The sequence below is a fragment of the Esox lucius genome, chromosome 19 (genome assembly GCF_011004845.1).
Source record: "Esox lucius isolate fEsoLuc1 chromosome 19, fEsoLuc1.pri, whole genome shotgun sequence".
NCBI classification, from domain to species: domain Eukaryota; kingdom Metazoa; phylum Chordata; class Actinopteri; order Esociformes; family Esocidae; genus Esox; species Esox lucius.
The window spans coordinates 32,530,612-32,557,863 of record NC_047587.1 but is presented as its reverse complement, the minus strand read 5'-3'; the positions used below and the strand labels follow the sequence as shown (position 1 = coordinate 32,557,863).

General features: G+C 42.8%; 1 protein-coding gene and 1 long non-coding RNA gene across 6 annotated transcripts in view; one reads left to right on the top strand and one right to left on the bottom strand.

Moving 5' to 3' along the window:
* The window catches only part of lsp1a (lymphocyte specific protein 1 a), a 29,098-nt gene extending 4,646 nt beyond the window's left edge, over positions 1-24,452 (top strand). Inside the window, exons 2-14 of one of the 4 annotated variants that reach the window (XM_010901935.4) lie at positions 3,288-3,440; positions 9,034-9,469; positions 10,088-10,233; positions 10,462-10,714; positions 11,196-11,333; positions 12,279-12,320; positions 13,093-13,136; positions 15,243-15,324; positions 15,834-15,971; positions 17,446-17,544; positions 18,615-18,704; positions 18,799-18,910; positions 23,899-24,452. In XM_010901935.4, the coding sequence (XP_010900237.2) occupies positions 3,288-3,440; positions 9,034-9,469; positions 10,088-10,233; positions 10,462-10,714; positions 11,196-11,333; positions 12,279-12,320; positions 13,093-13,136; positions 15,243-15,324; positions 15,834-15,971; positions 17,446-17,544; positions 18,615-18,704; positions 18,799-18,910; positions 23,899-23,921 (1,756 nt within the window). In that variant the 3' untranslated portion in view covers positions 23,922-24,452. Of the gene's footprint in view, positions 1-3,287; positions 3,441-9,033; positions 9,470-10,087; positions 10,234-10,461; positions 10,715-11,195; positions 11,334-12,278; positions 12,321-13,092; positions 13,137-15,242; positions 15,325-15,833; positions 15,972-17,445; positions 17,603-18,614; positions 18,705-18,798; positions 18,911-23,898 lie in introns of those variants that run through there. The other 3 variants (XM_020040270.2, XM_020040269.2, XM_010901937.3) reach the window with 3 other exon arrangements.
* Positions 19,452-26,803, bottom strand: prr33. 2 transcript variants are annotated; one of them, XR_829427.4, is made up of 3 exons: positions 26,571-26,803; positions 26,033-26,082; positions 19,452-23,713 (listed from the first exon to the last, which is right to left on the bottom strand). It is a non-coding gene; the product is annotated as a proline rich 33 (long non-coding RNA). The 2 variants fall into 2 exon arrangements; XR_001198535.3 differs by lacking the exon at positions 26,033-26,082.
* Positions 26,804-27,252: the final 449 nt, after the last annotated feature.

Genomic DNA, 27,252 nt, shown 5'->3' with positions numbered 1-27,252 from the left:
AAGGTGATTCCGATCAATACACACACACACACACACACCCACACGCTTAGTACAGACCTCACCCCACCTCAGCCTATGACCTCTTCATCGTCATGCCTTGCCTGTGTTTGCGATGGGGGGGCGAGATAAGGAAATAGGAATGCAGGGCACTTCGCCTGTTGACTGAAGGGGGCCATAAACTATACCTGAGTTCCAAATGACACCCTAGTCCCCATAGTGCACTACTTTTCACCAAGGCCCAGGGGAACAGGGCGTCATATGGGACACTGTGTCTCTCACTTCATTGCCCTTACCTAATGTTATCTGTTTTCGGAGGACAGCAGGGTAAAGCAAACAGCCAGGAGAGTAATATCACCTCTCATCTCAGATCACACAGATATACTAACTTTCTGCACGTGATCTCCCCAGCCTTGGTCACATCCTGCAGGATAACACAGACAGACTCCGAGGTAGATGGATGGAGTACTGTATGGATATCTCAATCTGTTTCCACTTTGATTTAAAACCATCTAATCCCACGCTATGAGCTGATGTGACATGCAAACAGATTCACCGGATCTGCTCATTGGACAGCTTCATTGACACATACGTGTAATGAGTTGGACTGAAACCTGAACATAAACAAACCAGCAGGCCCCTGGTGTTTCCAGCCTCTGTAGCTGGAGTAAATGACCTGTGCTCGATTTGGGCTCCGCACAGGGGGCCAGTCGCCAGCCATAACATGGTGATTACTGTCTACTGGCTTACACTGGGCTCCCCAGGCCTGTGTCCATGGCAACACAGTTTGACGGCCTGGCAGTCACCTCCATGGGCATTGTCTGACCTCCCCAGGTGGCCGTGTGGTTTTCTGTCGGGAACGCGGTTGTTTGGCTGAAAGTGACCAGACATTTTGTAGATGATTGGAAAGCAACGTATTCATTCGTAGAATAAGACATTTCGTTCGTTTGAGACACGTTAGACTTGGCTGGCTTGGAGCTGCAGTGCAAGTTAAGTCATGGCACCGAGTCGTCAAAGGCTCACTTAACGACCTGTTCAACCGCTTCTTGGAAGAGTAATCCCGATAACGTCAGCAGCGTGGCATTGTGTCTGGCCTCCGCAGTCTAACTGTTCTAACTTGTTTCATGAAAATGACATCATCCTGGAAACGTTTCCCAGCACCCCCTCCTCAGTGTCTGTCTGGCTGGCTTTTAACTGGAAAAGGAAAAGGTGTTATTATTTTTTGTTCAGCGAGTAAATGACAACAGTTGTTCTGTTAAACTAGTGCTTTCAACATTTCCTGAGATCGGTGAAAGGTGAAAGAGCACCAGCGGACGCCCGAGGCGCATTTGTTTCTTTTTTTTAAACAGGATTATGGTTCAATCTTGGCTGTACTAATTCTAAACAATAGCAGGGATTATGGTTAGCCCTAATTGGCCCTAAATATCCCCATTGGCAGGAAACCTATTCTCTGGTGTGTCACAGTCAGAGGTCACTCCATTCCTGTCCCACTCTGATCTCTGCTCTCCGGGTGTGACCAGTCAGATTCTTTAACAGCCAGGTGTGAAACTTAACGTGAGTAGGGGAATGACCTTCCTCAGATGACAGTGTATTCCATCACCATTCCAACACCCACATGGATCCTATCCAGACTACATCAGTTTTCCCTAGATACACAACACTTGGGGCTAGATTTGTGTAAACAGGGGAAAATCTTAGTTGTCGCAAGTCACCGCTCCGAGTTCACTTTCCTGTCAGATGCTTCCCGCTGCTACTGAGGTCTGAAGACACTGTCTCGCTCAGTGTGTACTGGATTGGAATTAGTGGTGATGTATGAAGTCTGGTCCTGCTCCATGTATAAACATTCACATGAAACTATCATAGTGCAAAATTGTTCTTAGTGAATGGCTTTATTCGTTGGGATCTTACAGAGTGTAAATGTCAGTGTTGCCAAGAGGGACCTGCCACGCCCCTAACTACCACATCAACTGGTGTCCTTGTCTCCACAACACAGTGCCTGTATTAAACACAAAGAAATTACAATCTTGTTTCCTAACCGACGTGGCACATTTGTTATACATCTGCGGTACAACCCCACTACAAAATTACCTCTGTGAAATCTATCTAGTGTCCTCCTGGTTTATCATTCAGTGATGTCGGGCATTTGGTTATCAGGTCATTCTCCCTTTCACCCTCTCACCCCCCACTCCCTCCTCCTCACGCTTTCTTTCTCCTACACACTCCTTTGAGCCAAAACAGAACTGAGAACACAGGGAAGCAAGTTCCTGGAGGACAGGGGTGGAGAGGAGATATGGAGACTCTGTCTATGGAACAAAAAAATGAGTGAATGGCTTGGGAGGTGTGACAGGATCAACGTCAGCGCTGCCTGGGGAGAAGGAGGAGGGAGGCGTTGGGAGCTGATTTACAGACCGTCCCACCTACGTGGGCCTTTATGTGGGATGTTGTTAAAGGGAGAGTTGCTGAAACAGATGGTGGACTCAGGTGCTGGTACATCCACACACACGGCCAGGGGGTTGGGACACGTTAGTGCCTATTAGTGACCTAAGCCTGCCTTAATTGATCCAGAAGCCAAATGGACATGTTGTCATCTGACACCAGGAGGCCCAGATGGAACCTATCGTCCGCCCATCCTCCTGCACTCACCCTGAGGCTAACGCAAAGTGTGTGTTAATACATGTCTGTGTGTTTTGTGTGTTTTCATATCGTTGATATGTCAAGGCACTTCCATAAAATGCCAAGATGTCTGCAATGGCTAAGATGAGTAGTATATCCTTGTTTGCTTCCCACATGGAGTTTGGCTTGGTGTCCCGTGGAAAAAGCAGTTTATAATGTTGTGTTGTTGCAATAAAATCCAAACACATGAAGAGCCACATGTCTGTTTACTGGTGAGATAAACTCAGATGCTGTTGTTTTTTCTTTTGATTTTCTGTTGGGATGTCATTTCTCATGCATGGCGAGTTAAATGCTGGGTTAGCGGAGGGTTGAGGCAGATGTTCTGTTGGCTTCCCTTCCGAGAAGAACCCTGCCTTCTCCAGGAATTTAACAGACTATTCTACAAAACCATCTTCTTGGGAGATCCCAGTACGATGACCAAATTTTTGCCTAAAATAAAAGACTTGGAAGACATTGTTTCTTTAGCTGCAGTCCGGGATTCCCGAAGCTGGAGAAGGGTTACGTATTTTGCACCAGTCCCATCAGCTGTACTTCATAACGAGTGGTGAGGACACACTTTTTTTCAAATATCGCCATAACTTCATCAAACAACGGTTCTACTCGCCATCTCTCCACAGAATCACTGCCCAGAGGAGCGTTGAGGATGCAGAGGAGGTGGAGCGAGAGAGGAGGCGCAGGGCCAGGGAGTCTTTCCGCAGTATGGGCGGCAGCGGCACATCGGGCTCCGGAGGCCCATCCATGGATGATGGGGCTTTGGCTGAAGACGGCCTGTAAGTACAAATACTACAACAACTACAGGCTACTGTTACTCATCTGGCATGATAAGCTGTTGAACCTGGAAGATCAGGCCTTACTCACTTTTCACCTCAGCCTAAACATTACTCATCCACCCTCCTATTAATGTCTCAGATCCCAAAATTACTCATTCATGTCTCAGACCTCAACATTATTCATGCATGTTCCAGGTCCCAGATTTACTTGTTCAAGTCCCAGATCCCACATCCAAACCACAGTTTCTCTGTTATGTGTTGCCTCATGTTGATGCAGCTGATTCAATGATTTATATTAAGAGATGTTTTTTTCCATGCTCCCAGCTGTGGATCTGTATTATATGAAGTGCTACCAAGATGTTTTTTCTCTCGCTTGTCATACATTTGGTTGTTTATGGGTCTGCTCCACTATCCCAAGGATGCATGGTAAAAGAAAATGAATATTTCCTTTAAAATTAACACTTTTTTCCCCTTTGGGAATTGCTAATCTCCACCTCTTCACACGTCCCCTCATCCTTCCCCTCACCCCCCAGTCACTCTCTCTCCCTCTCTTGCTCTCTCGTGCCCATTCATCCTCTCTCTTTTCTCTTCCTTTTTGCCCTCACTCGTCCAATCACTCTCTCCATGTGAATAACACACAGCTGCCTTCTCATTACAGCATCTCTGAAGAATGTTTACTACAGAGAGTCAAGGGAAATTACTATGTCATGGCCCTCAGCATAGCTGCCACTTTTTATCTCACAGACTTAATTACGGACTGTCTGTCCAACACCTCCAACTGGGTAGAAGAGAGAACACCTTCCCTAAGTGGATAGAAGAGAGAGTAAAAAACAGCCCTAGTCAAGTCAATGGCTCCATGTTTCTAAAACATAGTGATTGACTTGAAATGAGGTATAGTCACTACACTATACTCATTGTAGTCTGTAATCGGGGCTTGATCATAAAAAGAGTCATGGGAAAATGCCCAAACTGTTTCAGGCACTCACGGTTACCTTTCTATCTCAAACGGGAATGGATACATGACAGATGATATTGTTGAATTACAAATCAGAGGTGCAAACATCAAGAGAAATGTCGACACAGGTGTGGGTTTGCTGTTATTCAATCTCTGTGTCGTTGACGCTCGCGCACTGCTCTCTCAACAATGTAATTGCCTGCCTGAATTACAGGAACATGACATGTCAGAGCCACAAACATTCCTCTCCAACAGGTGCCTTCAGCTGTCACATTGTAGCACCTTCAGTGCCAGAACAAACCACTTCATAAGTGCCAAACAACATCTACAAATCACTTTATAACAACTAAACAGCATCTACGAGCCACTTTCTACCACCTAAAAAACATCTACAAACCACTCTATAACATCCAAACAACTACAAATCACTTCAGAACATGCAAGAAACATCTACAAATCAATTATAACATGCATCTGAAGAATGCAACCAGGACTATTATGGCTCTTCATTCCTAACTAGCCATTGAAGATGCTTTATAGGAATGACCATCTGAAAACATCCATTGAATTTAGTAGGCAACCTGCTTAATCATCAATGGAATGCCTGAAGGGAGCATTCCGTTCAGCCAGCTCCTGCGAAGATGAAACAGATTTTTATCACAGCGCTGTGGATAGACAATAAAGTGGAGGGTTAGAGAGAAAGAGAGGTGGGTTGCTAATCAGTTCGTTGTTTGAGATGGAATGCTTCTCTCTCTGGTGTTTGTTGGAGTTTCATGGAGTTGCCAGGTACAGAGGTTTTGATTAACCTAGGGAGAACCTGTGACGCTTACACGGTGGGTAACTCTGTGGTAAACTGTCCTGTGGTGTTGTTTGTCCAGAGGCAAATATTGTGTGGTGACTGCAGTCGGTTAGTGTAGATAGAGTGGGTTATTGTGCTTTGTCTCCATGCTATTTGGGCGGAAGTGCCTGGAAACCATATTAATCATTCTGTGACTGTGGTAACTAAGAGAAAGAAAAAAAAATACTACATTTGCCAAGTGCGTGATGATAAATGCGCACTATAGATGTACTCTATAACAGTGTGTCCCAATCTTTCCCCCAGGGCTCCAACTGTATTTCGCATTGAATAAATTTTGCACCCAACATGTAAAAATGGGAAATAAATGCAATGAACATATTCATTTTGTTTATATTTTATGAGTCATGACATTGTAAAACTGTTTTTTTCCCACCGAAAATCATTATTTACATCTGGCAGTGTCACAACATCTGGCAATGCCACAATAACTTTGCAGGACTGGTTTAATTGTGATGCTAAGGTAATCTATACCAGCTGCTCAGCCAGTCATACTGTAGCTATTTCAAATGCGATGGTGGTAACCAGTATCTTCCAGCAGAGATAGATTGCTGTTGATTAGTGCTTGCTAGCTAGCTATGAGATTTCAGGAAGCCAACTGTTTTGTTGTTGCCCTGATGCCTCCCTTGCAGTAATGTTATGGTAGACTCCTGTTGTGTCAGCTGCTGCTGTGTACAGCAGACTGAAAGTAATATTGCAAAAGTGTTGATCAACAGTATGATTTCTGGCAACAGTCGGTCTAAATTTTGTGGCAGCATCGCTACAACATCATGCGAAATAAAACAAATTAAGCAAGGTGTCATACAATGTAGATGCAGATCAAGAAGTAGCCTAGCACATAAACTAATGACATTGGCTAAACTAACTGGCTAGTGAGGAAGGGTTTATTAACTAATTTAAGTCAAGGGAAAAGCTTGCAAAACACAATATGTGGTTTTGATTTAGGTATTTCAATTATGTCATTTGTTTTATCAGGAGTGGAAAGATCAGCAATCTTGACATGGCTTGCCAACTTTGAGTGACCACAGTTGAGCCCTAATGCTCAGTAGTTACACAAGAATGCTTGGTCTTAAAGATGGCAGATAACAAGATTGAATGCAAACATGACATAGCTGGTTCCTATGTACAGCAGACATACTGTATGCAAGTCATGTCCTGCTAATATTTAGCTCACTCAATTTCTGCTCTAGTGAAGAGGGAAGCATTGAATAGTGTAGGGAATCACTGTGCCATCCGAATATATATATCCCAAAATATCCTTTTTACAGCTTTTATAATTTGGTTAACCAAAAATGAAAGTGAACATTGCGAGTGTGCTGTAAAGTCAGAGTTAGTTTAACGAACTGGTGTTGATGTAATTCCCCTAGCTTCCACAAGGTGCGAACAAATTAGCGATACCTACTTGACGTTTGCCTTGTAGGTTAGGGTTTTAAGCAGAGCCTATTTTATTAATAACATAAAAAAATACATGTAGGTAATTACTCATCAAACCCCTTTTGAATTAGATGAAAGAAAATATATCTATATACCTCTCCAATCAGGTAAGACCCAGGGACTCTTCAGGTGTTTTGGGGGCCATGCCACCTAGGTTGGGACCCCTGCATAGGGCCTGGAACACCACCCTGTCAATACTGACCCACGTAGAGGAACATCAGGACAGTGTTCCATTTCTGAACTGAAATTTGTTCATCCACAAAACAGGTTTTGCTTTTGTATTATTTTATTATCATGTTATTAGTTCATTTATTAGAAATTAACTAATAAATAAAATGATGCTATACTGATTGCATAATATTCTGGCCTTGTAAAAGGGTATAACACCAACATGTCCCCTGGTTGGCTAAGGACATAATATATTTGAATGTTGACCAGATTCCAAATAATGAACCAAGAAGTAAGTGCACACAAAAACGAGGCTGGTTGGAAATGCCAACAAAATCTTTGTAAAAACATGTTTGTATAAAAAAAAATAAAGCCAGAACCACAATTTCACCATTAGGCTGTTTGAAACTGCTTATTTATTAGCAGAGTATATGCACAGTTTCCCAGGGACAATTTGCATTGTTACTTATCACATAAAGACTACTATACACTCACAAAAACTTCACCCTTTTGTCAAGTGGGACACAACACAACGCTATTATAAACTGCTACCACAGGAGAAGAGTGCTATTAGTATACTTGGCATTATTCACATAACACTTCACCACTCAATAATACGAAGAGATTGGGGATGGCTCCAAAATGCCTGCCATCCTCTACTAATTTGGGTATGTATAGACTCTGATGACAAATAGTTTGCTGTAAAGGAAATAAAGTGACCTTTCAGACAACATTTATTATAAGGTTTTGCTCTTCCTACCAGGAAGTCACTTAGCTCAGTGGGTGTGAGGGCACGCTTACTCGCATGACCACTTCCATAAACTCGGCAGGTGACCGACCTGCCTGACGGAGTTGACAGAATGCAGTGTGATGAGGAAAACCCGGATGACAAAGCCTCCCATTGGGTGCAAGCTTGACCAGCCACAGTCGAGGCTTGAACCCAGGCGGTGGGGGTCCGATGAAAGAGCACCTTAGACTGCTGTGCCACCTGGGAGATCATGACCCACGGTCTTACAGCAGTCCTGTACATGTCTCAGCTGTTGGGTTATCGCCGCGAGAGAGCAGAGGGGAACACAGTAACCTGTCACCACACGGTCATACCCCCTTCTGATGCCTGCCATGGCACTGTCCAATCCGCTGCCTTATCCCCACCGTTGCCACACCACTATGGACACTGCTTTGGGCTCCTCCATCCCAGCAGTTAGTCTGAGCCATTGTTTACATTGGGACTTAAGCTCCTGTTACAGAAATCCCTTAATGCCACCTGACGGAAGCCGTTCACCCCACTTGTCAGTCCAGCTGTGCTGTCTCTGGTTGTCCTGGTCTCCGCGGGGCTTGTGATCCGGTCGAGCCACCTGTCTGTCGGTCCCTACGTCCCCTAGGATCACCACCAATCCTGACCTCGTTACTAAACCAACTGATTCAGTGTTGACGCCAGCTGCGTTCATCTCAGTCAGTGTTGTTTTTATTTCCGCCCACTGCTCCTCTTCTCCCAAACCAAGTATGTGTCAACAATACCCCCCCCCCCCCCGCCCACACAGACACACAACACAAACACACACCACATTATCTATGTATGTATATATATATATATACACACACACACACACACTCACACTTTAGCCTGTGGCTGTGGCTGTAGAGCAAGAACAACTACAAGTGTGCAGAGGGCTGTTCAGTGCATTGTGTGGGTTTGATCTGAGCCTGCTGGTGAATAGATGGGATCAGCAGGTCCAGTCTCTACACCTCTCATCCTTTTATCCATCCCCCACCACGCAGCACTCGCTGGGCGGATGGGAGGCGGCTTAGTTAGCTGCATGTGGGCCACGACCGTAACTGCAGAAACTCACAGCATGGTTAGCTCTTTTTTGGTTAGTCTTAACTGGAGAAATTGGGTTTGACAAAAGCCCTTTTTAGCACATAATTCAGAAGCCATGTGTTTTTTTTCACAACAACCGAAACACTCAAATGGTATGTAAAATTATGAAGGTGTTTTTGTTTTTTCCGTCCTCTTACCTCACTGTTTGGAATTTTATGTCACTTTTTCATGTCATAAACTGTAGGGAGCAACGACTAATAACCTCTCAGAACATTGGTAGCACCAACATAATGTTTCCCCCGAAACGAACTTAAGAATATCTTACAGGTTCTCTCTCTCCACTCTCCTCTTTGTGTCCCAGGTATGAGACAGATCTGAAGCCTAACAGCAGCTCTCCCTCCATGGAGGAGGACGAGGGCTTCAGCGACTGGACTCAGCGGCTGGAGAGACGCAGGCAGCAGGCCCAGCGCATGGAGGAGCTGAGCCAGGAGCCAGAGGAGCAGAACAACATGCCCCTGAATGGTGCCATGAAGACCACCACAACACACGCCCCGTCTGCTTCAGCCACTTCCACCACATCTCATCTGCTCCGACAACACCAGGGAGAAGCAGAGGAGGAGAACTTGGGAAGAAAGGAAAGTGAGAGGAAAAGAAGGGAGCGAGAAGAGGAGTTGGTAAGAGTTGAAAGGCTGCAAAGGCAGAGGGAGAGGGATGAGGAAGCAGAGAAACATCAACAGGAGCAGATGAGGCCGATGAAGAGGGGAGAGGATGACAAGAGACCAGTTCCTGGGAAAACGGTACTCTTGTTAATTACCAAATATTTTTGTTATAGTCATAAGCCATTGTATTATAATGGATAGATTTTACTGACTCTCAGGCAACTGATAACAGACATAGAATGTGATTAGTCAAAATTTGCACCAGTGATAAAACGCAATGGCTGAATGATAGACTGCATTCAGAGATGTGAGTATAAAACCTGAGGCATACAGTATATACTGCTCCGGAGAAAATTAGGAGACCACTGTACTTTTTGGAGTTTGGAGTGAGGAACAGAAGCCTTCAATTTGCAGTGGTCTCTTAATTTTAACCCTTCTGTTCCTAACTCATTACTTTCCTTTTCAACTTTTTTGCTGTATGTATATATATATATATATATATATATATTAGTACATCACCATAATCTAGTAGCAACATAAAGTTGCTTGTGCAATATAATTGCTATACAGACAAGATGTATTACTTTAAAAAAAAACAATCATAATCTTTAGCTTCTTCACCAACTCACTAACATGTATTTAGAAAGACATTTTTTTTTATTTTTTTTTTAAGCAATATGTTCCATTAAAATCTGTGTGATTTAAGAAGTCCACCATGGAGTAGTGAGCATGCTTTCATATTCTTTGCAACTCCAGTTGAAAGACAAGAGCAAAGACGTCAAGGTCTCATACAGATCCAAAGTCATCCTGAACACGGATGCCAAGCATGGTGACACCAACGGTGACACAGCTGGGGAGGAGAGAGCGTCATACATGGCCAACGCCAGAGTAAGGGCACTCAGGTAAGACATGGTGTGCTGTGATATATAGATACGACTCACTAGATCTGCATTCACATTCGATGACATGGCTAGTGAACGCTATCGCAATTCACATAGGGGCTCCAGACGTTGTACATTCTAACCCGTTGGAATTCTATTGGATGGAGACATCTGTTCAAATTGTACCCCTTTATACATCCTCCTTTCTTCTTCTAGTTATCCCTCCGTCTTTCCCTTTGTCTCTCTCAGGGCTCCGGTGCACGTGGCAGCGGCGGAGGCTGAGGAGGAGGCCATTTTAGAGACGGAGGCCAAGCTCGAAAAAATCAGACGCAGCCATGCAGAGAAGGAGAACCAAGAGCTTGAGCAGCTCAGGCAGAAGCAGGCTGAGGCAGAGCAGGAGCTGGAGGAGCTAAAGCGCAAGAGGGAGGAGAGACGCAAGGTCAGGCAGGAGGAAGAACGCAGGAGCAGAGAGGAGGAGCAACAGCGCCTGGCCAAGGAGGAGGTGACTGAACTACTGTGAAGTGCACATACATAGTGTTTGGACTACATTTTCACAAATGATGCTGTAGTCATATAGCTGGCAATGATCCAAAGCAAATGACATACTTTAGTGATTGCATGTATCTTATAGCCTATATTACTGTACAGTTTTTTTTTTTTACACAGTGGCGCAGTTGGCCAATTTTTACATCCTTTAGAAAAATACACAAAGAGAGATTTAATACGATATTAGGAACATTAGGATTGTGATGTATTTTTTTTATCTGTCAGCCAGATGGTGGATAATTTGGCTCCGAAACTGCTTTTCAACAGCTAGTGCTTTTTTCATTTTTTTCATAGAAGCTGAAAGAAAATATTTACAATTATTATTATCTGTTTGTCTCATAATTTCTCTTAAGTGTGTATTGCCTGTGTAATGAAGCTATGATCGTTTGTCAGTGTCTTTTTAGATATTAAACCTTTGTGTCTGTTCTCCTGCGCAGGAGGAGAAGAGGAGGATGAAGGAGGACATAGAGAGGAGGAGGATGGAGGCAGCGGAGCGGATGAAAAGCCTCAGTACCTCCAGCGTGGACGGAGATGAGATGTTCAGCCCACTCAGTCCCAAAGGCTCTGTCTTCAAGGTAGCCTGTCGTCATAAATGTCATGACCAGCACCATTCTTACAAAGTTTAAGCAGCAACGTTTTGGGGTAATGGATATGGTGAAGACACTAGATTCTCAGAATTTCTTAGACATTTTTTGAAATGCCATATGTATGCATACTGTTACTACAATGACAGAAATAACTAAAATGTCTTATACAATCTTTACAGCCCTTGATTCCGTGAGTTGCATGAACGCGTTACAATGTTGATCTTTTCCACAGTCTCCACCACAGTGCATGTACCGTAGTGTGTTTAAGCCACACACTTTCACGAGTGGGTTTTCGGTTGTGTGTGAGACGTGTACAGATTTAGTGTTCATCAATGTCCGTTATTTTGTGTCAATAACACCATCTGTCTGTGTGACGTTGGCTCTGACAGCATGTTTGTACGTACAACTAGGACACCTCCATCTTAGTGAATGAGGAAGGCTGCCCACCGTCACATACAGCCTAAGGCTGTACGGTCATTGTGTCAGTGTGTTTGCACTGCTAACTGCTTTCACCACTGTTGATGCAGTAGGATATTAGGTAATATCGTTACTGGTCAGCAACATGTAGTGTTTCCTTGGGTTCTTTTGTTTGGATTTTGGAGTTTGTAACGCATGGCATGTTGTGAATGGGATGAGTAATATATAACAGGCACCTGCTTGTTGTGTCAGATGATTTGACCTGTCAGATATTTTTTACATTGTTAGAAATCTACTCAGATAATCCTTACACTACAAAATGTCACCTCATATCTTTCATGAAAAAGTTATCTAATGATCAACAAGTTCAGCTCACTAGCTGCTGTAACATGTTCTAACAATTTTACTTCCTGCTTTTTGTTTCTGAACATATTTCCTCTTCTGGTTGAGGGTTGCTGTGGTACGGTCTGCTTACATCTTTAGTGTGTGTGTGTGTGTGTGTGTGTGTAATTTCAGAGAGAGAATGAAGAGAGTTTGACAGCAGAAAATACATGCGTGGTGAGTTGGGGTCAAATGTCTGTGCTCTTTGATTCAGGTCCAGGGTCGAACAGTTCACGGTAACATAAGGGAATTTTTGTGTGGGAGAAAACAGAACTTGGTGCTGGACACTGGAAAGTACAAACCTCATAGGCAAGCAAGGATAGAGCACAGGTCATAGTGGCTCCGCCTCCAACTAAAACTGATAATAATTCATTTATATAGTTTTTGATGCTACCCTCTGACCTGAAAATCCAAAAATGTATTCTTTCTTATGATTCGGTCTCTAATGTAATAAAGACACAGATTTAAGATAAGGAATACGTATTGACATGGAAGCATTTCCACAACCTGATTGCTTGCAGTAAAACCTGGATTACCTTGATTCTTTTTTTGGTGACACAAACAGACACAGGCTGATGGCGATGGTTGACAATTGAAGCCCAGTAGAACATTGCTCTGCTCTGTTTGACTTGGAAGAGATTTTAGGTCACTCAGGCCAAATACACATTAACTTTAAATTGTGAAAAAGCAGGGTCGCAAAATTCCCAGATATTCCCTTTTTTTTTTTTTACAAAATACCCTTTATGTCATTTCTTGAATCACAAGGAAATGAGCATAAAATATGAAATTTTGCAAGCATGATTGCAACCAAGGGAATGTGGATGAGTTACAAGAGCTGTGCCATCCTAATGAGGACAATCCCCAGGCTGACAATTGGAGACGTCATGGAACACTTCTAATGTTCAATCCGGACTTTCCAAACAATAACCTTAACCTTCCTCTTTTTCAGATCACAGAGAGAACGGAATCCTTGAACCGATCCCTAAAGAAAAGGTGAGCATTGTGTCAAACACAACGACTAACCTAAAGTGCAACAGCCCCCTGTTGTTTTAATTGGACTGAGATACGTAGCTTCTTCCAAAACATTGGCTGTATCTCAAAGTTGACCCAGAGTCCAATGGGGCCCCTCTGTGGATGCCTGGACGGAGAGCCGCCATCTGAGGTAGAACAGCAGTTATGCTAGCTAAATGGCTGGCGTGTAAAAGTAAACACAGACGAAGAGGACCAACGGCGACCTCGAAAGTTCTCCCAGTGCATCACCTTTGTCAGCCTGGGTGATTTATGGCCTGGATAACTCTGACCAGATGTGGGGGCTGGAGCCTGGGCTGGCCATGTTCTCTCTGGTGGCTGTTGAGCTATAGCTCTGGACTGAGGGGCCATGGTGCGGCTCCAAGCAGTCTGACTGCAGTAGTCAGTTATCAGCGATAATGAGCTCCAAGCAGGCAGGGTAACGGGGAGACCAAGAGGGAGTGGAGTTAATATGGATGGAGACCGTGAAGGAAAATAGGGTGCAATAACAACTTTATCTTCCCGAATGCAGGTGTGAGTTCTGAGGAATTAAGTGTGACATCATGTTCTAGTCTGTTTTTTTTTATTTTAAGACTGGAGGGAGAGTTTAGTGATCACGCTTTGTGTTACAAGACTGGAGGGAGAGTTTAGTGATCACGCTTTGTGTTACAAGACTGGAGGTGGAGTTTAGTGATCACGCTATGTGTTACAAGACTGGAGGGAGAGATTAGTGATCACGCTTTGTGTTACAAGATTGGAGGGAGAGTTTAGTGATCACGCTTTGTGTTACAAGACTGGAGGGAAAGTTTAGTGATCACGCTTTGTGTTACAAGACTGGAGGTGGAGTTTAGTGATCACGCTTTGTGTTACAAGACTGGAGGGAGAGTTTAGTGATCACGCTTTGTGTTACAAGACTGGAGGGAGAGTTTAGTGATCATGCTTTGTGTTGCATGATTGGAGGGAGAGTTTAGTGATCACGCTATGTGTTACAAGACTGGAGGGAGAGATTAGTGATCATGCTTTGTGTTACAAGATTGGAGGGAGAGTTTAGTGATCACGCTATATGTTACAAGACTGGAGGGAGAGATTAGTGATCATGCTTTGTGTTACAAGACTGGAGGGATAGATTAGTGATCACGCAATGTGATACAAGACTGGAGGGAGAGATTAGTAATCACGCAATGTGATACAAGACTGGAGGGAGAGATTAGTGATCATGCTATGTGTTACAAGACTTTGATGCGGGTGTTAGGCTCCTGTGTTGATGTGTAAAAAACCCTGTTACACGGAATCAAGAATTCCAGAGAAGAGGCGATGGCAGACAGAAAGACAGCTTCCTTCACCTCTTCCTTATTAACAGCCTTGCATGCACATAGAAAGCATGACATCATTCAGCCAGCGCAATTTCAACATATTTTCAGAGCAAAACACCTTCCAAATAAAGGTCTGTGGGCCGTGCACATTTGTCACGTTAAAACAAATCTGCCATGTCTGAAGAAACTATCTGTTCTGCCCCCAGACTAATGACTCACACATGCCTTTCACTGCAGCACTTTTTACAAATATGAAAGTTTTTAGGGGCTATGTTGAAATGCCGGGAGGGTCAGTATTAACAGATTTGACCAACCATTATAATTGTTTTGCTATGTTCTGTATATGTCTATGTGCGATTAGGAGTCTGTGTATTGTGGTTTTGGCTGATGACAGTGTGTATTTGTGAGAGTCTGTGTAATAGTCTTTCACACTGGAACCTACTTTGGTCTGTGGGCATGAAACTACTTTGGTCAAGTTCTCATGTTGGGCATGAAAGAGTGTGGACAGAAGTCGCTGCAGTCCCACTTCTATCTCATGGCAGCATCGATTGAAATAACTGTAATACACCAATTAATGGCCAGTGCGTTTATTTACTGAAACGCTTGTCGATTTCTGGCTCTTAAATAGGACTGGCGCCTGTCTGAGACAAGGTTTCCTTTGCCAAGGGAGGTGTATACTCTGGAACACTGTATTTCACACAGTTCTTCCTGCAGCAATACCTCCGGCTGTGTTGTTTTTACACCCTTGTTTGACCGTGCTTCTTTGTTTTGGATACAGCAACAGCTTCAAGAAGACACAGCCACCTGTTCTCCTTGCCAAGATGGACGACAGGCTGGAGCAGTACACACACGCCATTGAGGTGAGCTGACACCTGGTTCCCTCCCCCTTCCCTCCAGAGGGCCAACGGATGATGGTTGTGTGATAAATGCTTTCATCTGGAGACCATTCAGACAGACTTCTCTGTCCCGTCCTCTCAAAAGGTGACTCACTGTGGCAGTCTCACGGGCAGCTACAGCGCTAATCTCAGCCTCATTATGTCCCCTGGCCTTAGTCAGGCAGAGTCCTGTCAAACCACCTGTCTACTTTATCCCCTGGGAGATGATTCATAGGCACTTGAGGCAATTCATGAGTTGGACATTTTGTCCCAATATTGTTTTGCAACTCAGGTTAACTTCCTTGCCGGAGAGCAGAACAACCTTGTCGGACCAGGTATTGGATGTAGCAACCGTTTCCTGGCTCGACACTCCTAACCACTTGGCTACCTGACAGGATGCATATTAGTGATCAGGGTTGCTTGCGAAAGGACCTGTGATCTGGAGTTTAGTTAATTCCTTGCAGATTTTTAGATGTATCTTTTATGTTGTGTAGAACTCCCAGGAGGCCAGGGCAGCCAAGCAAGGGTTGATGGACATCCCCATGTCACCAGAGGCAGTTGCCTCCAAGAAGAACTTGTTTGAGGCTGGCGAGGCCTGGAACCAGAGCCCGGCCAAAGGCATACCATCTAAGGCAAGAAAACACCAACATGATGTTCCATTCACATTCATGAAGAGGTCAAATAAGTGAAAGTGATTCCTCAGCATCACCCATGCATGTGGTACACCAACAAATGTAACTTTAGCTTCCTAAATACATTATTAAAATTATAATTAATAGTATTGTCTGTGTTTGTACCACAAGGACTTTTATTTTGAAAGTGATAGTAGTCCGTCACCTGGAGTGGTCCGGTAATCTAAGATGCTGGCTACAGTGCACATATACTGCTGTAGCGTGGGTTTAAAACAATGCTCTTCAGCAAAACATTTATATTCCCAGAGCATCTCGGTGAGAGGCACCTGTAGATGCATTGTCAATTGTACATAACTGTTTGGCTGTATATGTTGGTGTGGAGAAATTATAACAGTGTCACATTGTAACGTTTACTGCCTGATTCCGGTCGAAGTGTCTATACTGTATTTACAACCTGTATGAAATGTCCCACTCCAACATAGACTCTGATAGTTACAGAACGTTGGTTGTTGCCGCATTGAGTTACACTGTAGTCTAGAGACACAGGCGACTACAGAGATGTCTTTTCAGACACTGCGCAGACATCCAGTCAGATTGCTCCCACCGCTTTTTTCTATTGGTCCCAATGCTCTTTTCACAGTTGTCTTTCTCTGTGTACTTTTCTCTTGGTGTATTTAATGACTTCATCCGGTGCATGGCAGGGTTCTTTGAGGTAACCAGCAAGTCAGTTGGACTCTTAAGTAGAGATCCGATGCCCATTTGGTTGGTGCTTATTTTCTTCAGTGCCACAAAAGTGTGGGTTGCCCCTTAACGTCTCTCCTGTACCTGAGAGGTATTCAGAGCATAGTAGAAGTAGCGGGTAACCTGTAGGCTGAGAGCTGTGCAATTCCTTTTATTAGCAGCTTTGTTAACAGCTTTCACATGAGTAGTGCTAAAGAAAACAAACCTACCAGAAAGCCTAGATTCATGGGAGGTGAGTAAAGGACATTGGAGAGAAACATAGGTTGCACTGCATTGATAGAAACTAAACCTAAATAACTTTTGGGTTTTACTTAGTGTTTGCCCTGAGATTGGAAGGATGGTGTTTCAATCTCCAACAGAGTTCTGTGTGATCCAATCAGGTCTCTTCTTGGCACCCAGGATTAAGAAAAAAGATTGCCATTAAAGCTCTGTTATAGGTTAGCGTGAACTTGTCAATCAAGGCTGCAGCTCCTATGAGCAGTTCTGGCACGAGTCAAGGCTACTTACTTTTCCTTACCTAGCAAACTGGATGAAACCTAGTGACTGGATGTAGCCATAGACCAGCTGATATTTACTATCCTAATGGTTTCTGGATGAAAAGATAGATGCCTAATCTCTGCTATCTCTGCACCCAAACAACACAAGTAAGTCTATCGCTGGTGATTAGGGAAAGCCTACTAAATGGAAGTTTTCTGTTAATTACCTAAATTGACATCTGTGTGTGTGTCAGCAGGACGCTGAGGGTCTGAAAGTGGGCGTGGCAGACCTGATTACACAGTGGGTGAAGGGCAGCCCAGAAGGCATCAGCAGGAACTCTCCCACCAGACCAGCTGTAAGGGCTTTGCACGTAGAGATGTGCGGTAGCTGACACCAACAAAGGAGTTGTTTAGGTGTGTCAGAGGTGGAATTGCCATAGAGCTGTCATGTAAATCCTGTGACAATGATTACTTGTGTAGTTGCTTCCTGTCTTGACAGCTGTAAGACAGTTACACCTTGGACATGGTCAAAACTTTATCTGATTTAATCCAGGCTGAAGTTTTGCTCCTACCAAAACATGTACAGTATGGTTCTGCCATATATGGTTCTTACCAGTCTCCAGTATCTTGGTAAGCTTATTGGTCAGCTGGATTAAGTACTGAGTCCATATAAGAGTAGATATGAAGAGATGCTATAATGAGGAGCAGAACTGGAACAAGGCCCTCCAAATTCTGTCTTTATAAGTTACAGGGAAGTCCATTGGCTATGTTGTTGTTGCTTGTTAGCTACCAGCAACCATAGTATTAAGACACATTGATGTGTACCATTTTGGTTTACAGTGAGGGAAAAAAGTATTTGATCCCCTGCTGATAATTTTAATGGTAGGTTTATCTGAACTGTGAGATACAGAGATATAAACTTATCATTTCTTTGTCAGTGGGCAAACATACAAAATCAGCAGGGGATTATATACAGTTTCCCTCACTGTATATAATCATTCTGCACAAATACTGTGGAGCATTCCTTTTACAGAGGTGGTGTCCGTTAGTTACTCAACCCCTTTGAAAAGACTGAATTCACCTTCAACCCAATAGTGACACATTTGTGCATCTACTTGCTTTACTTTCCTTCCTCAGTCCTCTAATTTTCAACTTTCTTCATGTCCTCCCTTCTCAAGGTAACTACTTGTTACATTCTTAGTCCCTTTTCCACTGTTTTCCTTCCTAATAGTTCATGCTTTAATACTGTGTGCTGGCATGCAGAGAATCAGAGAAATGTGTCTTTATCCAAGGCTTCCCCCTAGTGGGATGTGGAAATGTATTCTGGCAGATGAGAACCAAAGCCCAGAAGAGTTGTATTTTTGCATGGATCCCAAAAGCGTTTGATATGCAGTTAATTTTCTGTTTGGCACCGTTTACTCCTCAGGATGTAAAAGCTGGTGACGTGATGCAGAAAAAGAACATGTGGGAGATCATCGGGGAAACATCCCCTGGGAGATCAGGAGCAGGGACAAAGGTGAGGAAGCAAAAGTACAAACACACCAAGAAATGTGGAAGGGAAATGCATGTATAATTTGGTCAAGTTCTTAATCAGTCCCTATGCTTTTCAGGTCAATCCATCTGGTAAAAGGTACAAGTTTGTAATGACAGCTCATGGTAAATACGAGAAGATTCCTGTTGATGATGATGACAACATGGATGAATACATAAATGGAAAAGCAGGTGGGAATATTAGGTGTAAAATGACTGTACTCTGACAAATGTATATAAATATAGTTAATAGTCCAATAAAGACTCCTCTTTTCTTAGGCAAAAACACCTTTTTATTATGCTGGTCCTGTGGATAAAAATAAAACAATTATATCTACAATATACCAGCTACAATTCAATGACATTACTGGTAGCAAACACCAACAGAGCAATAATATAGCTTTGAACTTGACCAATCTGCCCATTATCTTGACTACATCTTCATTTCATTCTGTAGGACAAGATGAATGTTCCATTTCATTCTGTAGCTCAAACAAACCAATATCAGAATGTTCCTATGCAAGCTCTTTTTTCTTTTTTCTTTTATCAAAAATATATAGAAAATAACATTTACTGTAAACGCATACAGATAAATCTAATATTGCAAAGCGGTTGAACATTTCTGTCAATAGGACACAATGCTCTTAATCTTTTCATATGGACATGCATGAACAAACGTGATGCACCAATAACAAGCTGAACCTCAAGATTAAATGTTATTCAGATTTTGACCCTTATGGGTCCCCGTTTGTAAGCTGCCTATTTGAAACTGAACTGTGTATATGTGTGTATGTGTGTGTGTGTGTGTGTGTGTGTGTGTGTGTGTATATGTATTTGTGTCTGACTGTTTGTTAGAAATATGCTATTTGATTATATTTTATTTTCACATTATTGTTATTTAATTCTATTTTACTTTCACATTAAACCTGCCTTGATGTCAATGGAAAATGTGTGGATCTCAAGTCAGGATTCGGCCTTTAAATACTTCCTGTATACATTTTTCTTTGTTTCATCACTGCTGTCTGTATCCCACATCTCCTCTCCTTGACATTTTATCTTTCCAAGCCAGCAGTCAAATACTTCCTTCAAAGAGTTGCATCAGCACAGCAGTTAGCCACCCTGTTTCTTAAATAATTCTCTCACTGACCAGTAGTCCTAAAATGAAAGCAGGCAAAGCTGGCATAGCATCTTCAGTTTACTTAAACCTTCTCAGAAAAGGTATGTATGACCTGATCATCTAAGAATTGTACGTAAATAGCACCATTTGGGAAGATAAACACCTACAACAATTGTACCTTCGTTCTGTCATCTTTTCCTTATCCTTATTTGGAAACTTCGCTCCAAATGTCCTGGAGTCCAAATTCTATACTATAAAGACTATTTTTCAGTAGGTGGTGTTTCTTAGTAAGTATGTACATCACACTACAGTCTCAGGACCATTTTTGAAAAAGAATATGAATATTTTTTTGAAATAGCCCTTCGATCTCCTATCTGTGTTCAACAGTGGACACAAAAAGAAACTCTGAGATTTACTTAAACTTTGTACATTTTAATCTCATGAGATGTCTGAATTTCTTTAAGACAACATTTTTTTTTTTTTTTAAATCCTCCGTTTGCCAACATAGTAATGTCAGATAACAAAGGCAACTTCAGACATCCATAACATAATCAAACAACAGAAGAGTCAGCGCTCAAATGCGCCATGGTGCATAATTTTTCATCATCACTTACCGGGTATAAAGCAGAGAGAGTGTTACACTGGATCGGTGCGTTATCACCACTGACACCTGTATACATAAAACATTTAACAGACCGTTTCAACATTTTATTATTGTTTGATATTTACCGGTCCAAAGAGACATGGTTTTAAGGACAAGTGAACCCTCTAGCTGTTCTGTTAAAGTCTTTCGGTTCTTCGTCTTTGTTTTTACGTCCTATGAGACCCATCTCAAACACTGTCGAAATTTTTGTAAGCGGCCTTGATGCAGCCTCTTTCAGCCTTTTGGCATCAAACTTTGGGCTGAAAAGAAGGACAGGCAGACGGTAGGCAAAGGAGGGGATTTCTTTTTGGGTATTCTTTGGCTCAACTTTTTTCTCCTCCTCGCTTTTGCTAGCTTCTATCACCTGCATAATCTTCTCTTTAGAGGAGAACATATCATACAGAAGAGAATCCCATTTATTTGCTGTTTTGGGGAGATCATCAACCTTTGCAACCGACACCATGTCTTTCAACGACACCTTTTCATCTTTTTTTGCTTCACCTCCCTCCTGCTCAGTTTCCTTGGAAGTTTCTTTTTTAGAATCTGATTCCTGGGAGAGAGGTGGTTCTTCTTCCACCACCATGTGTTTCTTGAGCCGTGACCAACCACTGAGCTTTGACTTCATCATGCCCTTTGGCTTTTGGATCACTTTAAGAAGAGGTTCAGCTGCTGGAAGAGAATCGTTCTTATTATCTGTCAATTGTGTGGTTGAAGTTAATACTGACTTTTCAAGTTTGGCTTCTTGGTTATCCTTTGGTTTAGCCAGAACTGCTCCCACAGTTTTCTCAGGAGCTGTTTGTGCAACTGGAAAACTATTGTTTGGCTTTGTTACTGCTGTTTCAGCCTCTGAGATTATTTTTGTGGGTGTTTTAAGATCAGTTGATTCCTTTAACTCTTTTTGCTGTGCCACACTGACTTCTGCAACAGGAGATTCTGTTTTTGGGAGAAGAGGTGTTGACTTGATGGCATCTATGATGGCAACAGCAGGCTTGGGATGTTGAGTTTCTAGGGTGGGTTTTGGGGATACTCTATTAGTTTCTGTTTTCACTAGGATTTCAACCTCTTGATTCTTAACCTCAGGTATTGGGCTTTTAGACCATGGTCTTGGGTAGGCCATAGTTTTAACTTTTGGTGTTTCTTCAACAGTAGTTGTTATTCTGCTGGTAACAGCCGTAGATACGCTTGGTTCTGAAATGTCTTCAGCTTGTGTAACAAAAATTGTTGGAAGTGGAAGTTGAACATCCGCAGTCATGGATACTATGGACTCAATTGAACTTATTTGCTTCAGCTCTTTGGAGGATGCTTCTTGGTTTAACAATGTGGGCAAATCTTGTGTTTTCACAAGCAACTCTTGGGTAGGTTTCTGAGATACCTCCAACCCTTGCGCTGGAATTTTAAAGTCAATTAGAGTCGGGGTCTTAGACCTGGATATGCTGAATGAAGGTAAGAAACTTTGAATTCCACCATGGGCAACATATTCAGCAGGAGTCAATCCATAATATGTATGGGCTGGTATAGGGGCCACATATGTTGGTGTCTTTGGCCTTTGAAATCTGGGTGATACCCCAGCTATGGGTGTCTTTGGTCTTTGATACCCTGCTGGTGGTTGTGGTCTTTGATACCCAACTGCTGAAATCAGAGGTTTAAGCTCCTCAGCTGAGGGAATCTTGGGCATTTGACATAAAGCTGCTGTAGATTTTGATGTGACAACTGTTGGAGTCTTGGGTCTTTCATTGCCTAATTGAGTTGTAGGATTTTTTGGTCTGTTAGACTCAACTACTGGAGGTTCTTGTTGAGGGGCCTCTGGCTTTGAGATGTTTTCAGAGCAGAGTTTGGTTGTAGCGGTCTCTTTAGCCATCACTTCGCCATTCTGAGTTGTTGAAATAGTTGATAGCGATTTTAAAGGCTCAGTCTCAGAAGCTGTTAGATATTGAGAAGCAGACAAAGATATACTGTCAGTATTAGAACCAAGTGTTGGTGTGGATCTTTGTGTCTCTGTAGTAATGGGCGAAACCGCAAATAAAAGTGGGTTGGGTCTTGATATTTCAAAAACAGGTGTTATGGCACGGGTCACATGATATGACGGTGTCTTAGGTCGACCCATATTAGTTCTTGGTGTTAAAAACTCATGAACTGGCATTTTAGCTCTCTTCACTTCAGATGTAGGTGTTAAACTCCGTTGGATTTCAGGTGCTGATGCTAAACCTCTTTTTACCGCAGATGTAGGTGTTGGACTCCTGTTGTTTTCTGGTATCTGCGTTGTACTTCTTATGACTTCCGATGTCTGTATTGTGTCTTGATATATTTCAAACTCTGCACCCCTTTTGATCTCTGATGTTGAAGTAAAACTGCTTTTCACTTCAAATGTTGGGGTTCCACTCGTTTTGATTTCAGCTGTTGGTGTTGTTGCTATTCTGATTTCTGGTATTGTACTTTTAATCCAAGGTATTGGGCCCGCAGTAGATGTCTTTCCAGTGTAATCATGCAGGGGCGACTTAGATGCCGTATAGACCCAAATTTGAGGGACGTCAAACATGGGTCTGGGTGCTTTTAGTGTAGCTTCTGTAGCTTTAAACCGTGGACTTGGACTTTTGCGGGGTATTAGTACAGGGGCTAGTCTTAAAGTAGATTGTGTGGCAGCAGGAGTGACAGGAGCAGGGACTAGAGGAGCAGTTTGAACAGCAGCTGTTGTTATCAATTCAGGCACAGAGGAGGTTGGCACGGGCCATGTGGGTGCCACTGCATCGGACATCGGCCCTGGAACGGGTGGCGGGAGACTCGGAGTAAATGTGTAGAGTGGGGCCACATGCTGGGGGAAGGAGGGTGCCGGAGGAGCGTACAGCTGTGGGGAGAACCTGGCTATTCCACCACTCGTCTCTCCTCTGTGTTGGGGGTAAGGGGAGGTGACGTGCCGATAGACTGGCCTGACAACAAATCTGGGGTGCAGCGTGTAGAAGGGTGTTTCTGGGGTTTTGGGAGGTGTTGAGTGGTCACTGTGCTCCAAGTCAGGGCTGGCTTCATTCACCGGGGACAAGTTTGAGCGGAAAGGGACAGGTGTCTTGGCAGTCTCAGGGGCAGCTTTTTTCTTTGTTTTTTTCTCTGTTTTCTTGAGTAGTTTCTGGAGTCTAGCATTTTCTTTGCCAGGTTTGGGCAGTAAAGCTGGAGGGTACTGCTGGGACAGCAGGCCTGATTCAGAGACATTGCAATAACTGGCAGCCATGAGCAGTTAAACCCCCTGAAATAAAAAACATGAGTGTGAGGCATATGTATTAGGGTATTCATTGCTATATTGTTGTTTTTTTCAGTTTATTCAACTTCAGTTGTCTGATTTCCTATTTATGGATTGTCAAAAACACAGTCAACACTCACTGAATAAGTGGTGAACCAAAACATCTTATTACTTTTTTCTTTCTCTTTCAGACCTACGCCACGGTGAATATTGAAATACATTCAAGATGGTATAGTCTTCAATAACTTTGGTCACATTGTCATCAAATGCAGCGATGATATTGTGTAATTGCTGTTGTTTATGAAAACAGTATAATTCACAGTTTAAACCTTTCCTTTTGTAAAACCTTTGAAAAGAATGTCATGCTTAATCATTGGTTTGATTCGTATTTCTGCACATTCAATTTGAACACATTTAATTCCATCTTCAGACATACATTTGTCTCATGTGTTTATGTATATACGTATGAATATGTTTTTTTTTCACTGGTTGTTTATCTTTTCATTTTTTTCAATTCATGCCATTAAAAGGTTTCAGGTGATTTTGGACATGATGCAGAAAGTAATACAAAACCTAAGCTTTGAAAATAGTTACTCTTTTAATTTGCAGGTTTGAAGCATTTGATCCCTGAGCTTGTAGCCTGTGATGTCATGTTTATACTTAGTTTTCTGTCTGTTATTTGAGCCCAGAGATTATACAAACATCAGCATAAATATTCTGTTATACACTAGGCCCCACAGGGGGGTACATCATTTCTGAGCTTTGAAGCAATTCATCTTTAATTGTGCATGCAAAATAATCCTGCATTTAAATGCCAAGTTGTAGCTGATTTATCTGATTAGAGAACATTGTTTTGAGGTAACTGAATCATCTGGTTAGGGAGCATTTCTTTTGAGGTAATGGAATCCACTGGTTAGAGGACATTGGCTGTCTGTTGTATAATTATCATTTGATTTATCACATATTAAGATTTCTTTCTGTCATTCTCTTATGACTTCACTTTATTTATGCTACAGATGTAACATGCTCAGCCTAAAACTCACATTATTGTAATTTCTTTGTTTACCTTTAAAAAAAATCATTACATGTAATAAAGCATTTTATATAATAATTGTGGTTAGTATTGTTTTCAGCTACTCGTTTTGCAGAGATTGACCACCACTAGTTCCAGCCAGCAAAAGGGGCAAATGTAGAAACATAATTAGTGGAAAGTGAAGAAGGGCATTTGGGTTTAACACTGCCTGCAGTTAAGGCTTCAGAGCTGATCCTAGAAGGTTCTTTTGCCTTGTTCTGTCCAGGAAGACAGAGTAGGCAGCCAATACTCTGCTCCTTTCTATAGGGCTCAGGACTCTCTTGTCATTGAATGGTGACAATACATCAATGGCCAAAAATATGCCTGTAGAACTAAGAACACATTTAAGAAATAAGCACAAAAGGGTGTGAATATGCAACTGTTCAAACATTGGTGTAATTGCTTATTAGTGCTGTACATTTCTTATGACCAATAAGGTAAGTCGTGTGTGAAGATCTTACACCTCACTGTAAGTGAGTTTACAGTACGTGGTTTACTGTACAAGAGTATGGATAGAAATAACAGCCACAGATACTATATTACAGACACAAACACTATATTACATATGTCATGTTATTATTTTCTGGATATTCCAGAGTGATTAGGTACTTGTTCCTGTGAGGTCTGACTGGCAGACACACTTGGCCCTCAACCTACAGGTTCATTGTTTGAGATTAAAAGTAAATGTTGAGCATTTGACCTCCTTAATGTCGCTTGCAGTGATGGTCACCTGAGCAGGCCCTTCTTTGTTTTTCCTTATGCACCACTCACCCATTATATCGTTGGAAGTTGAATCAAGGGAATGTGATAAGCCCGCAAATCATAACAAGATATTATATTTATCTCTCCCTGCGTTCTGTCGGGTTTAATTGCAGACATTGTGGGTGTCCTGGAATACGGAATCCCTTTCAGGCCTCCACTAGTAGTCAGACTCAGATGTGGGCCTCCACTGATCATGTTTTAATGGTGCCACTCCACTGCAGTAACAGAGCCAGGACTGGCAGCCTGATACATGAGAGGAGGTCATCCTTTTAAGGCTCTGGAAGGTTAGGCATTTGGAGCACCTCCAAGATGCAAGTTCAAAAGAGGAAAGGGTAATAATAGCAGAGCAATGAAACCATGCAGCACACAATGGCTTTTGGGCGTCCACCAAAAATACCCCCCCCTCTCCAACTATTAAAACATGCAAATGCAGGTAATTTGCTAAGCACATGATCAGTAAAGATATAAAAATAGAACAGCATGGAGCTTACCAGATAACGCCTATTACCGTTGACGAACACACTCCGGACAGGGGAGTCCACTTACAAATGGAAAAGCAAAAATGTATTTTCACAGGCTGAACGTAGAACACTTACTACAAGCTTGTATTTCAACAATAAAACATGCTAACATTAAGTGTTTTAAGCTTAACTTATACCTGCGGAGGTATCACCACATAAACCATTATGGTGTAAACCATTATAAAACCTCATTCCAGTTATGAGTTCTGGAACGCAAAACCGTGAATACATTCAAAACACATGCAAACGGTGTACGTTCCTCTCTCTAAGTGTACATTATTGTCTCTTTCCACGTCGATGGTGCCCTAACGTTGCGTATAACTATCCCTTAGCTTTTCAAAGACGTGTCAAACGGCTTTAGCAACAGAATACAGCTGACTACAGCCCTCTGGGGGGCTGGTTCTAACTGCTCTCACAGCAGTCCCGCGCCTCCGCCGACCCGACGGTAGCATAGGCACATAACTGCAAGCGGTCAAGAAGTATAAAATCATAGTTGCAGTGTGTTTACCTGTGTGACTGCTGTTTGGGGGTTGGCCGGCTGCTGCCTGCTTGTCCCAGCCCGGAGTGTCAGAGCGGGAGGCTCATGTTGAGCGCAACTATACTCCCTTCCTACAAATGGAAGGGCCACTCTCCATGGCAGTCCAAAAATAAAACCTGAGCCCTTTGCTCAGAATGCGTTCCGTCGTGACGGCGCGCTAACTGCGACCGTCAACCAGGCAGGGGGGTGGCCACTGCACCTTAGATATAACCACCCCTCGCTGCAGTGTCCAGATCCTCCACTGAAAGAGTATGTTCCTGAATGGCGCCCCCTGCAGGGGAACATTACCCGACTCAGCTAAAGAAGCTTTTCTCAGCCAATTCTGTCCAAAATAGAAATAGCAAATCTAACTCAGTTATTAGAATTTCTTTTAGAATTGCTAATATTCAGATTCTCTAAGGGTCTAAAAAGCAAAGCTAGTACATAGAAAAATGCACCATGGGTAGTCCTTAGAGTCCTTGGCTTTTATTTACCAAGCCTTTCAAAGCAGGAGGGTTCCTCAGTTTTGGCCTTTTAGATCATATGGGTATGTGTGGATCTGGCACTAGATCATCATCACTCCTAATCTAAAACAACTTGTGAATAGGGCAACTAGCGAGGCTGTAATTCTCACTGACACCAGCCACAGCCACACCTCAAATCTTATATGAAG